We start from the raw sequence: 13,422 nt of genomic DNA on the forward strand, positions 1-13,422 counted from the left end.
CAGAGTCCTGCTGATTCAGCCCTTCAACCAGGGGGAGGCCGGGGAGCCCTTCCCAAGACCTAGACGCCCACCGCTGTGCACCTCTGAGACCACGGGCCCCATAAATATTGTGCTGTAAGACGCGGTGCACGTTATCAGATGGCTTAGGACACAAGTGACAGAAATCACTGTCAATTTTTCTGGCCACTTCACCATTCCTTGAACTTCTCCTGGGCAGAAAGAGGCTGTCTATGTACTTCCTCACTTCCTGGCACAGCGCCAGCGTAAACAGGGACTCAAAGAGGAAGCAAGACCAGAACTGCGGAAAGATTAGGTGCTAAAAACCCTGCCCCTTTATGAAAATAAACACCCCCCTCAGCACGGCCAGGAATCCTCACTGTGCGCAGAAGGAATTCCCCCAGTGCTGCTCGCGTGTCTGCCATCAGGGTGACCTTGGAGGAAGTGAGGCTCCAGCAGGGTGTCGAAGGAAGTAACGCACGTGAGCAGTCAGTGGGGAGCTGCTAAGGGCCCTGGCCTGGCGGGTCAGCAAGGTCAAGCACATCTGTCTCCTAACTGTCGCTAGCAGCCTCCTGTTTCAGACAGGCACGCCGAGGCCGTGGACACATGATGCCCCACGTGGCATGTCACCCTGGGGCACCTCTTCCACTGGGTCATCTGACACAAATGAGGCAGCTGCAGGCTCTAAGGGGTGCCATTTGGGACAGAGGGAGGCCCAGGGCCTGTCCTACCTTTGGATCAGCCACAGTAGCCAGCGGCTTGCACTCGAGCATGGCTTTGCCCACGGCGTCACGAAGAGCCTTATATTCGTCACCATGCACCAGGTACAGATCCATCTGGCTTGGCTGACCCTCCTGCAAAGCCCAGGAACCCAGGGGTTATCACAGTGGAGGGGGCGAGGGCACGGTTAGCAAAGAACCATCTGGAAAGGTAAAGGAACTGGGTAACCAGTAGAGGTCCAGCCTTGGGCAGGACAGTCCCCTCTCCCAGAGAAGGGGTGAGTGGGTAAGAAACTGGAGGAGGACGCAGCGCTGACTCTGTTGCTGCATCCTGTCTCCACTGAGAGCAGAGACCAAAGGCAGGTGACTGCTAGAATGTTGACTATAAGCTCCCATCAGGAGTGAAAAAGCAAGCCAGGATTTTTAGTGTAATTGTTGTAACCCCAGGAAAGGGCTACAGAGGGGCCCCCAAGGCTAAATTGCTACAATTCTATTATCCTCATTCTCATGCTTCCTGTCTGCCTGCTGAGGAGAGAAAGGACTTCTTCTATAAGCTGAATCACTTTTTTTTTTTTAAGATTTTATTTATTTGTCAGAGAGAGAGAAAGAGAGAGAGAGTGTGCACAAGCAGGGGAGTAGCAGGCAGAGGGAGAAGCAGGCTGAGCAAGGAGCCTGATGTAGGACTCGATCCCAGGACCCTGGGACCATGATCTGAGCTGAAGGCAGACGCTTAAACCACTGAGCCTCCCAGGCGTCGCAAGCAGAGTCACTTTTAATTTGCCAAAAGCAAAAGCCACAGAATTGTTCTTTGGCTTTCTGCGCGTCAAACTGGATCTGAAGCAATGCCTCAAATAGGCTTTTCTGCAGGGAGGCGACAGACCAGAAGCACACGCACACCTGTCCCCCGCGGCCGGCCGCCTCCACAGCGTCCCAAGCTGGGTCAGGTTAACCAAAGCGGAGACACAAGGGACCAGAGCAGCCGGGGGGCGGGGGGCGAGGTCAGGTGTTCTCACCTGCTCTACCATGGCCTCCTTGGGGAACACCCACTGTGCCGGATGGCCCTGTCTGCAGAGGCACTGCACAAACGCCATCCCTCGCTGGCTGGCGAGCTTCCGCACCAGGTACACTCGGTACCAGTCGTTCCTCACTTGTCCGCAGAAGCGCTGCACCTGCTGCAGGTAGCACTGCTTCTCCCTGGCCAGCTCTGCAGAGCCCGAGAGGGGGGTGAGCAACGGCGGCCCAGAGCACCTGCCGCTCGCCTGTCCAGGACACGGAGCCAGGCAAAAGGCAGGCACCCCTGTCTCCAGGAACCCACAGTGAACACACCAATCGAGAAGGAAGGGGACACGGTACAGACCGGGATCGCTCTGGGAACTCCCTGAATGTCTAAATCACGGGGTCTCGAAGCCTGGGGTAAAGAAAGGTGCAGAAGGAGACCTGCCTGAGCCCTCCTGAAGCTCGCTGAGGAAGTCAGAAGCCCTGTCAAGACACAGGCGGATCCTGGCCATCTCCTGCAGGTGTTCCACCGACGCCTCGCAGGCGGGCTCCGGGCCGTACCGCCACGAGTAGGTCTTCAGGAAGACCCCCTCCTCTCTCAGGTACATCAGCTCCTCGCTGGTAGACAGAGCACTAGTCTTCTCATACAGTGAATCCTAGGGAACAAACCAGAAAAAAAGGATGTTGTTCTTTTTAGCATGCACATCCCCAACCTTCCGAAGCCTCCACACCGTGACAGGGGAGAACAAGATACAAATACCGTTACCGAGTTTGAGGGTAACTGTATTGAATCATGGCAAACGAACGTCCCTTTTTGTGGGGTGGGGGCAAGAAGGAGGCAAAGTGAAAGCATATGAAAAAAACCCCACATCGTACGATCTAATTTTCTCAAACACCTTGTAAAATTTTGGGAAGTAACAGAACAGGGAGAATAAAAACGAAGAGTGGTCATAGGCTTTCCAGCTGGAGATGAGCACGGTTAAGGAGGAGGGGGGTTCTGTTCTCTGGCCAGGCCCGTGTGTGGCAGGACACACAGCCGCGGGGGCAGAAGCAAGGCTGCGGAAACCCTTTCTGTGTGCGCGCAACAACGCATCTGTTCCTTTCACCAACGAAAATGATCTCCTGTGAATTTTCAGACACTTTTCCCCTGAACCAGCCACATGGTGCAATGAGTCTGGGGGAGTCGGGCCGGCAGTTGTGGCGTGCTCACCTCCAGGCAGCTGCTGAAGAGGATGTAGAGTTCGGTTTTGTCTTCAGTCACCAGGGCCTTCTCCTCCAACAGGGACAAGTACGCCTGGATATAATCTTTCACTTCTTGGAAGCTATGGAAAGAGAAATAAGGTACCTGGTGGTCCCATCGTACGAAAAAAAAGCGAGAGAGACAGAGAGAGAAAGTGTCTGTCTACCTACCTACCTGGCCACCTCGCTCCATCTCCCTGTATATACACATACCCACGTAGATATGTACACAGTTCGTAACAACATTTTATTCAAAGTATTTTATTTGTATTTATTCACTTATTTTTAAAGATTTTATTTATTCATTTGACAGAGAGAGAGTGAGGCAGCACAAGCAGGGGGAGCAGGAGGCAGAGGGAGAAGCAGGCTCCCCACTGAGCAGGGAGCCCGATGGATGTCTGGCTCGATCCCCGGACCCCGGGATCATGACCTGAGCGGAAGGCAGAGGCTCAACCGACTGAGCCACCCAGGCGTCCCCTACTGAAAATATTTTAGGGCAATATTGGAGGAATACAAAATTCTGTATTTTAGACCACCTGTTCTCAGACTTTTGGTTTCAGAGCTCCTTTACAGTCTTAAAAACTACTGCAAACCCCAAAAAGCTTTTGTTAATGTGGGTTCTATCTATCGATATTTACGATAGTTGAAATTAAAACTGAAAAAAGGGAAAATATTTATCGACTCATTTAAAATATAAACCCATTACATGTCAAAAATAAACAACTTTTTTAAAAAACCAAACTATTTTCGAAAACAAAAATTAATTAGTAAGCAGAGGGGCTTTGTTTTCCATCCCTGCAAACCTCTTTAATGCCTGGTTTAGAGAACTTCTCTGGACTCCGCAATCTTGCTCCTGCTTCCGGCAACAGTGAAGTAGATGAAAAAAATCCGGTCTCATACATTTTGTCGTTGGAAAGAAAGATACATTTTCACAGTATTTCCAGATGATGGTGAATATTCTTCTTTGACACGACACCAAAACTCGATAAATGATCATTTCTAAAGGTTAGCTGCAGTGTGCAACCTGAGACCACATCAGTGCACTTTCCATACTCAATTACATTAAAATGACCTGCCGTGCACTTTAATGGATTTTTTTTTAAACCGATGCGTGATTCTGTGACATCATGCACTGGTCATCTGGAAAATACTGGTTCACTGATCTATGCTGATCTTGCAAATGCTGACATTGTCGTTTCGTGAGATATTTTTAAACCCTCACCTTCACTAGCACCACTGCCGGTACCACCAAACAGGCTCCCAGTCTGAGGGAGCTGACAGGCCTCGTTTTCCAGAACTCCAGTATCTGCTTCAAAGCCTGAATTTTCTCATTAGCCACAAACACTGTCAGTTGCCCTCTTTGCTTGTTTTCGAGAAAATGCCTGCCAAGCGCCCAGCTCTGAATAACTGCAGTGTGCCGGTCGTTCTTTCAGGCACGAAAGCGATTCCATAAAACAAGAGGCCAGCTCGGTGCGTAACTCAAGAATTGCAGCAGAGATTTTCCTTGAGAGAACGGTTTACTCTGGCATGCAGCCAGAGCCCTTTGTGCGCGCTTCTCATTTTGACAGAATATTAAAACGTCATGGCCTCAAGGGTGGAGGTTAAGTGAAATGAATGGTTTTGTGGCTTCATCAAGGACATTCTTACGTGAGACTGGCATTTGCTAACACTACGTGTGCATGACTGGCTGCCACGGGGTTTCCTGGTGCTGGGACGTCAGCAGTGTCTTCCTCACTGCTTCTGTAACATCGCTGCCAGGACTGATGTGTTGAAAAAGGCAAGGACCATCCTGTAGTGTTTTAAAATGGATTTGACCTCGGGGACCCCGCCCCCCGCCCACCCGGCTGCCACCCACGGTTCACAGACCGACACTTAGGAAAGAAACCACAACACTAGGTCCATGCCGGGACCACAGATGCCTCTCATTCGGAGTGCTGTCGACACCCCAACACCCCATCTAACACAGGAAGTACACAGCTGCAGTCCACACTTGACGGAGGGAGGCATGGCCTCCCTTCCAGCGTGGGGCGCAGGCGGCCGGGGGCTGCGAGCCCAGGGTGGGGGAGCGCGGCGCTCCTTCTCCACAACTCTGCGGCCAGGGTCTGCCTGGCCCGGTTAGTGGGCACAGCAAACAAAAATGTTCAAACCGCCGGAGTGCAGAAGCAAGAACTTCTCAACCCAGAGAATGACGAGGCAGATTGTAAATCATGTTTTAGGTCTTGAGATTTTCTTTTTGAAATCAGTACTGGTGGTGCCTGGGTGGCTCAGTGGGTTAAGCATCTGCGTTCAGCTCAGGTCATGATCCCGGAGTCCCGGGATAGGCCCTTGTCGGGCTCCTTGCTCGGTGGGGAGTCTGCTTCTCCCTCTCATGCTCGTGCTCTCTTTCTCTCTCACCCCCTCTCTCAAATGAAGAAACCTTAAAAATCAAATCAAATCAGATCAGTTCTGGGGGTGCTTGGGTGGCTCAGTCAGTTCAGCATCTGATTCTTGGTTTTGGCTCAGGTCATGATCACAGGGTCGTGGGATTGAGCCCTACGTCAGCCTACAGGTTCAGCAGGGAGTCTGCTTAAGATTCTCTCTCTCCCTCTGCTCCTCCCCCCTCCTCTAAAATAAATACATCCTTAAAAAAATAAAATAAAAAATAAAAAATAAAATGAATTCTATAATGTTTAGTCTCTAAATATTGAAGAATGAAGCATTTCCCCTTAAGGGTACTATTCCTACTCCCATTAATGTGTCTACTCTATATGTCAAGATGTATGTGTGTCACTGACTATGTTTTCATTTCTCTAAGCAAAGAAATTCAAATTGATACAGATCTCACACATTTATCAAAATGAGTAAAAATGACATCAAAAGAGGCTCTTTTCAGATCTCAGATCAACTTGACATATATGCCTTAAAAACCATTTTAAGTCACAATAAGATACTACTTCTCTAATAAAGTGTATTTTAAAAGACTTTTATTTGCAAATCCTTTAGAAATCCTGTTTGAACAGACTATTTCACAATGAAAAGTAAAAAAATAAATAAATAAAAAGCAAAATGAAATGTCCGTAGACAAGGCTGAAGAAGATCCACATTCTAAATGTAACTCTAATCTCTGTTCCGAGTCTGCTTTTGAGACACTAAAGTTAGAAATAGTTGTTTCTATTGGAAATTTTTTTTGTTGTTTTTTTTAAGAGAGAGCGAGAGAGAGCACAAGCAGGGGCAGAGGCGGAGGGAGAAGCAGACTCCCCGCTGAGCAGGGAGCCCGATGCGGGGCTCGATCCCAGGATCTGGAGATCATGACCTGTCCCAAAGGCAGATGCTCAACTGACTGAGCCACCCAGGCGCCCCTGCTGGAACATTTCTTAGAGCACCTTGATTTTGCCGTCACCTCAAAGAATGCCGTGTCAAGTCAGAGCACAGGCCAAGTGTATAAATTTTCCTCGGAAAGAAGCCTCTGAATAGAGATCAGCTTCCTAAGAATTTTCTAAAGTAGCATAATTTGACAAGACCGTTGAGTGTTGGCACCACAGGGGCCTCTCTGTCCATTCACAGGATCAGAGAAACTGAAACACCGAAATGAGACATAGGTTGGCATGCCGGACCACAAGGGTGAGGGGACATTCCCAGTTACCAGCTCCCGGATCACAGGACGAGGCAGCTGTGTAAGGGGGCTCAGAACTGCCAGGTCCCATCCCCAGGTTCCCACACGCGTCCCAGCACCTCACTCCTCTCCCCGAAATCTTCTTCCTCCTTGCTAACAAGGTACTCGTGGTGACGCTGAACTCATGTGCCTACAGGTGAACACGCCATGCCACAACCAGTACAGATAAAGAAACCAGGTGGTCCCTTCTGGAAACGCTTCCCAAAATCATGAACTACCTAGCGGTTCAGGCAAGGATGCTCGGCAGCAAAGCAGCAGCCATGGAGGGAAGCAAGAGGCAAGGCTTTCTAGAAGCAAACCCCATGCTAGCTGTGCTCACCTGTACTTCAACAGCAGTTTCAGTACCACTGAGCGGATGACAGGGGTCTTATCCACAATGTCATCGAATGGAGACAGAGATTTGGTGTGTTCCCGGTGTCCTTAAACCAGAGGGAGAGAGGTGGCTCATGTTCCCATCAGCCATAAAGAAGTGAGATGAGGAACTGGGTTTTTAGGTCTACAGGAAAAAAGCAACTTACTTTGGGAAGTGTCTCTTAAGAGCTCCTTTTGCACAAAGAGTAAATTTAGCAGAACATCGATCACCTCCTTCTGTGGTGGAGAATTATCTTTGAAGCACACGGTGGAGACCAGGTCTAGGAAGAAACTGTTGCACAGCTGCCGGACGCAGGCGTGTTTCTTGACCGCCTCCCTTGGGAATGGTTGGAATGCACAGTCAACGGGCTTGCAGAGAGAGCTCCAGCATCCCTGCACACACCGTGCTTTGGGATTTGGATGGCATTCTGTGTCTTTCAGTAAAAAGATTCCACTATCTCCTTATGTTGATTGAGCTGGGTGCATACTGCCTGATGGTATGCAGACTTGTCTCTTTCTAGGAGCTCTTTGGTCCTTGGGACCAGCCAGCAATACCCCTCCATCCTAAAGTCTGTGAAGATCCCACACCCTGGGCTGACCGTGCACTCCAATTTCAGGAGGCATCGGAAGGGAGGGGAGCCACTGCCGGAGTGGAGCTGAAGGTCACCGAGCCACAGAGCTTCTGCTGGTTTCCACTGCTGCTCCGAAGAGCGCGGCCAGACAGGAGCTAGCTTTGCCCTCAGTCATTGGAGGCAAACTGCCTGCGTCCTAAGCTCCTTGGGTGTCCTGTGATGGTTTTATCTAATTTATGACTTTCTGCTTTATTTCCTCTAATCGTGTTGTCTCCCAGATCTACGCTTGGGTGTGTCTTGCGGAGGAAATAATTTTGAGACACGAGGCGTTTATGAAGGTGGCAGTCTCTCTTAGGATGGTTCTCTAAAGTGAGGTTCTCTAAGGTTAATATGGTTTATATTTCTGAATACCATACTTGCCCCAAAAAAAGGAAGAAAAAGAAGAAAAAGGGTGATTTACCTGTGTTCTTGGGACACCATCAGAGAGTAGTCTTCTGGCAAGTCTGTTAAACAGAAGGGGCATCTCATCTGCCCTAGGGTGAGGCAGACCTTGATGCAGCTCAAGCAGAACACATGGTCACAGGGCAGGCAGACTGGATCCTGAGCGTCTCCCAGGCAGACGGGACACGGCTGAAGCTCGACCCTAGAATCCAAGCAGAGGCACCAGTTCTGAAGCGGAGACGCTGGCTGTGAGCGGCCGCAGACCCCACACGTGCAGCCGCTCCCTGCCACAGGGATCTCCAGCCGAAGATCTCACCTGGCGAGGGTCTTGCTGGCCTGGGCCTTGCAGTTACGTAGGGTATGCATCACTGTGACGAAAGGCCTGTACGTCTTGATGTCAGAGTCGTCCTGCAGATACTGATGGAGAGAGGAGCAGTGACAAGGAGGCTGATGAGCCACGAGGAAGGGCAAAGGTCAGTCAGGCTAGACCACTTTCCCCAGGGCAACACAGGGCATGCACTGGGCGCCCCCCTCCCCCAGCTGCTGGGCCCTGGGACTGCTAAGTCAGCCTGCAGGGCAAGGCCTTTCTGTTTTCAGCAGTTCCTTTAGCTCTGAATGCTCTTCTAGCATTAGGCTGCACTTGGGGGAGGATGAGATTCAGCACTTCTGATTTTCCTCTCTTCCTCTCTTTTTCTCAGGTTTACCTTCTCCTCCCATTATGAGATATTTCAAACTTTATTTTTTTATTTCTTTATTTTATTATTAAATTACTTGAGAGAGAAACAGAGAGAAAGCTCAAGAGCACAGGCAGAGGGGAGGTGCAGAGGGAGAGGGGGAAGCAGACTCCCTGCCAAGCAGGGAGCCTATGTGGGGCTCCATCCTGGGACTCCAGGACCACAACCCGAACCAAAGGCTGACACCCGACTGACTGAGCCACCCAAGTGTCCCAAAATGATATGTGTTGTTAATATCTTGCTAAATTTGATTTGTTCATCAGCAGCCTAATTCACAAGGAAGCAGAGAATTTGAACAGATATCCGTCCAAAGAAGATGTACAAATGGGCCACAGCCCATAGGAAGATGCTGCACATCACTGGTCGTCGGGGAAATGCAAATCAAAGCCACGATGAGATCCCACCTCACACCCACTAGGACAGCCATTACAAACCAAATGAACCAAAAAACAAGTGTTGGCAAGGACGTGGAGACACTGGAACCTTGGTGCATCGCTGGCAGGGGCGCAGTGCTGCAGCCCCTGCGGCAAACAGTTCGGTGGTTCCTCAGAAAGTTAGACATAGAGTCTCCATATGACCCAGCAATCCCACTTCCAGAGAGATCTCCGAAAGAATCAGAAGCAGGGACTCATACACTTGCACACATTACTCCCTGTCCCCAAAAGGTGGCAACAATGTGAATGTCTATCGGTGGATAGACGGATGAAGTGCACGTGGTCCCTCCACGCGGTGGGTGTTATTCAGCCTTAGACAGGAGGGACATCCTGATGCCTGCCACGTGGATGGACCTGGAGTGGCTGTGAAGCCAGCCACTCACAAAAAGACAAATACTGGAGGATTCCACTTGTGTGAGGTCCCTAGAGTCATCACATCACAGAGACAGACAGGAGGACGGTGGGCACCAGGGCCAGGAGGAGGGATGGGGAGTCAGTGTTTCATGGGGACAGAGTTCCAGTTTTTCAAGATGAATGAGTCCTGGAGACACAGTGGAGATGGTTGTACAACAGTGTGAATGTGCCTGACGTCCCCAATCTATGCACCTAAAGGTGGGGAGAATGATATTTTAGGCGATGTGATATTTTACCACAATGAAAAAATGGCAGTAGTCTAGTGGCTGGACTGTGGTTGGTAAGGATAGGGACGTTTCAGACTAGAAAGCCGATGGCCTTATGCTCTGCACACATCTGGTAAGACTGTCCCATGGGACCCCGTGGGAGGCAGAGCACAGGGCAGGAGAATCTACCCACGTACCTACCTACATCTATCTGTCTATCCATTCATCCACCCGCCCTTTCTCTCAGAACTGAACAGAATATCCATCTTTTTGCAGCTTTTGCCGAAGTCCTGTGGGAGGCTCTGCCGACTGCTAGCACAGGCTAACTCTAAGCGGCAGCTCTCAAAAGGCAGGCCCAGAAGAAGATACGAGTTGAGACCCCAGGCCTTGCCCGGTTAAGACTTCCTTCCTAGCCAGATGACAGGAGCCAGCCTTGCAGGCAATGCTTCCCCCTTCCGCCTCCTGTTGCGAGTGGCCTCAAGGCTAGCCTTGGAGGGGACAAGGAGAGCACGAGGCCACACACACAAGAGCCTTCAGATGTGAAAATACATGAGAGAAGACCTCTGGCTCTGGTCATTCACATCTGGATCTGACTGGGAAAAAACAAACCAGAAACCCAGTAAGTTCCTGGGGTGACTTTATTGCCCTATACACCTCCCCGTATCCCTAGCCTGCAAAAGCCTGCGTGTGTATGCACACCGGCATACAGGGACCTGACAACTTCTCTTTCAGCTCACCGGGCACCTGGCCATAGGAGCCACACTGGACTGGCTGGAAGGAAGGATGAAGCAGCCCCCAGGGCTCCTGGCCAGTGATGGGGCAGGGCTTGGAGAGGGGCTACACGGGGCCTCTGTGTGGGAAGAAGGGTATCATGGGTTCTCGGGCCAACCCCAGGTTGCAGAGCACTTTTTCTAGAGTTCTTTCTCTGTTTTTCTATCAAAAGAACCTCCAGGTTCTACCTGGGCATATGGCCATGCCGCCCAAGGTGCCCGCATTGCCTCTGCACCCAGCTGAGGCCATGACTGCATTTAGGACGGTGAGCCGTACATGACCCGCAGTGGTGTGGACATACTGTGGCTTGTGCTCTCAAAACGGGCCATGCTTCGTGTCCTGTGGCACATGAGGGCAAGAAGAGCCTTCTCAGACCACAAGGCGGAAGCCGTGCAGTGAGGATGACAAAGGGACAACTCAGGGGAGCTGGGCCACCTGTCGGGGGGAGTGGTCTGCTGCCCCGGACTGCTTAGGTTCACATGGTCATATGAGACAAGTAGGCTTATGTTTTGTTTCTGCCACTGATCTTCTGGTCCCCGAGGAGGAGACTGGCTCCTGGTGTCCACGTCAGCCTCCTCGGAGCATGCCCCTGCACGTCAGAGCCTGGCCAGCTAAAGCTACTACGTGTGTTTGTGCGAGGCTTCAGGGGTAACTAAGGCAGAGGCCATCTTTCACTAAGCGGCCATCGTTGCTGAGCATGTGGGCACAGAGATGGCGGCTTTTCCTGCAGAGCACTGTCCTGTGCGTCGCTAACTCTATGAAGCGTGTCAAGCTGCAGAGGCCCTGGGGCTTGCCATTTCCTTGGTCTAACCACAGCCCCCTGCTTAGAAGCCCACAGCCTGGTGGCACTCTTGTGCAAACCTGGCCTCCCCAGGGGGCCAGGCTGCTGGGCTGGACAGGTCTGAGGCCATGGGAGGCCTGGGTGGAGCCCACCCCTCAGCTGTCCCCTGGGTTCCAGGGCATCTTCCCGGCCTCAGCCTGAGTCGCTTCTATTCCTGCTGGGGAACCCTGACTGGCGCTCATGAAAGGTAGACAGACACCCACACACAGCAGACATCGTGGCTGGTGTGATAAAATCAAGCTCCTCTGCACTTCCGGGTACGACTCTCAGACAGCTGGAAGGCGATGTACCGCCCCACAGATAAATGTCCGATGATGCCTCGGGGCCCTGCACCCTGGAAGGAGGCACGCGTGCACTGCTGGCTAAGCTGGCCTGGCCCAAGCACTCACCTTGTTTAGCAGGAAGACGTACTCAGTCACCAGCACCTGCAGCTCAGGAATCTGGCTCTCGATCCCCAGGAGCACGTGTTCCACGAAAAGGGCCACAGGGAAAATGCGGTTCCAATGGGTTCTGTAAGAGATGGCAGTCACTCCCTGAGCTTGAACTATAGTGTCTGAGACGCCAGGAGAGGGGGCAGGGTGGGATCAGAGAGAGGGGTGGGGTGAAGGCAGATGGAAGACTCGGAGAGGAGCCCTTTGCTGCGTGCTCCCGACCCCCAGCCACCTCCCAGCCCCCTCTGTGTCCCCACCTCCTCCCTCAAACTTGCAGAGCAGAGGGGACCAGGGTGCCACGTCCTACCCGCAGCCTGGGCAGTGTGAGTACTGGCCCCCTCTGGAAGGCCAGCATAGGACTTGCCCGCTAGGAAGCCTAACCTAACTGCTTGTCCCCTTTCCTCTGCCCTGCTGGTCCCTGTTGTCCTGCCTGGGGCCCCTTCCCACTGCTCCCTTTTGCCAGCATTTCTCCAGTGGGACACCGAGGACCTGCTCCCCATTCTGTCCCGCCTGTACCCCCAGCGCTCCCTGAATGCAGTTTCCCTTTCTGCGTCTCCAGCACAGGCACGATGCCTGGCACTGAAGAAGGTTCAGCAGATGTGATGCGATGTGAGTGAGGAGAGGACCCTTTTCCATGGCAAGAGAACCCCATGTGCCCAGAACCCGGTCAGCCACAGGCAAGCACATGGGGAACGGATGAGTGGGGGCCGGCCTGCTGGTCTCACCTAACTTCCCTGATGAGATCTCTGGCCATCCTCCCGCAGCTCTGCAGGTACCCGTCAGAGCCCAGGAGCTCCAGCGGCATGGACAGATTCTTCACCATCTGCAGCCACGCCTGGGGGCTGGGCTGCAGGATGTCCCTCGTCAGCACCTCCGTGCAGGCCACTGCTGCCAGTGCATCCAGAGTCTGGAGAGACAGAGAACAATCCCCTGACAAAGCAGCACCCCACTCCTTGTCGCTGCTCTAAGTGCTAAGTGCAGAGGTCCAGGCCATGAGCCCCGTGTGTTCTCATGTGCCAGGCTTGGAGCCTCATCTTTTCTCATCCTGGGACATAGGAGGCATGAGTCAGATGTGTTCCTCACATCTCTGCCTTACCTGGGCACACCTGCCCCAGGAAGCGGTCTCCCGTGCAGAACATGACTCCTGGGCTTTCCCAACCCCAGGCGGCCCCAGAAACAACCCCCATCTGCTCCAGGAAGGCCAAGCCCTGACCCTAAGCACAAACTGTCCCCACAAGAGGCCATACCAGCTCATGTCTGTCCAATCGGGCCTTCCACGTGCCTTCTGTTATGTTGTAAAACAGCACTTGTAGAATCTGGGGGCAGATATTCAAGATTCTGGACAAGTTCTGCAGCCGGCCCCTGAAGTGCTGGTGAGCAAGGTGCACCCACGGTAAGGAGACCTCTTCCTGTGGCCGCTGTGCTTGCACTTGATTGACGCAGGACCCTAGAGCCACCCGTAAAACCTGGGGTGAGAAACAAGCTTTTAGTGTACAATTACAAAGAAAAGGTAAGTCTCACAGTAGAAAATGTAAACTGCTCAAAAATGACAAAAGAGAACATTAAAAACCACACACACTGTTACCATCCCTGGGTACTTTTTGGTGTCAACCCTTCTAGGCAT

General features: G+C 52.0%; 1 protein-coding gene across 2 annotated transcripts in view; it reads right to left on the reverse strand.

Annotated features, from left to right (window-relative positions):
• RNF213 (ring finger protein 213) overlaps nt 1-13,422 on the reverse strand; it is a 97,868-nt gene that overhangs the window by 17,185 nt on the left and 67,261 nt on the right. For both annotated transcript variants that reach the window (XM_045813871.2, XM_045813872.2), the window contains 11 exons: nt 13,046-13,264; nt 12,524-12,705; nt 11,757-11,877; nt 8,284-8,384; nt 7,987-8,169; nt 7,122-7,291; nt 6,923-7,022; nt 2,923-3,034; nt 2,158-2,368; nt 1,730-1,920; nt 729-851 (listed from right to left, as the gene is read on the reverse strand). In XM_045813871.2, coding sequence (XP_045669827.2) covers nt 729-851; nt 1,730-1,920; nt 2,158-2,368; nt 2,923-3,034; nt 6,923-7,022; nt 7,122-7,291; nt 7,987-8,169; nt 8,284-8,384; nt 11,757-11,877; nt 12,524-12,705; nt 13,046-13,264 — 1,713 coding nt within the window. The remainder of the gene's footprint in view (nt 1-728; nt 852-1,729; nt 1,921-2,157; nt 2,369-2,922; nt 3,035-6,922; nt 7,023-7,121; nt 7,292-7,986; nt 8,170-8,283; nt 8,385-11,756; nt 11,878-12,523; nt 12,706-13,045; nt 13,265-13,422) is intronic.

Source organism: Ursus americanus, chromosome 23 (genome assembly GCF_024610735.1).
Source record: "Ursus americanus isolate L20-20 chromosome 23, mUrsAme1.1.p, whole genome shotgun sequence".
NCBI lineage: Eukaryota > Metazoa > Chordata > Mammalia > Carnivora > Ursidae > Ursus > Ursus americanus.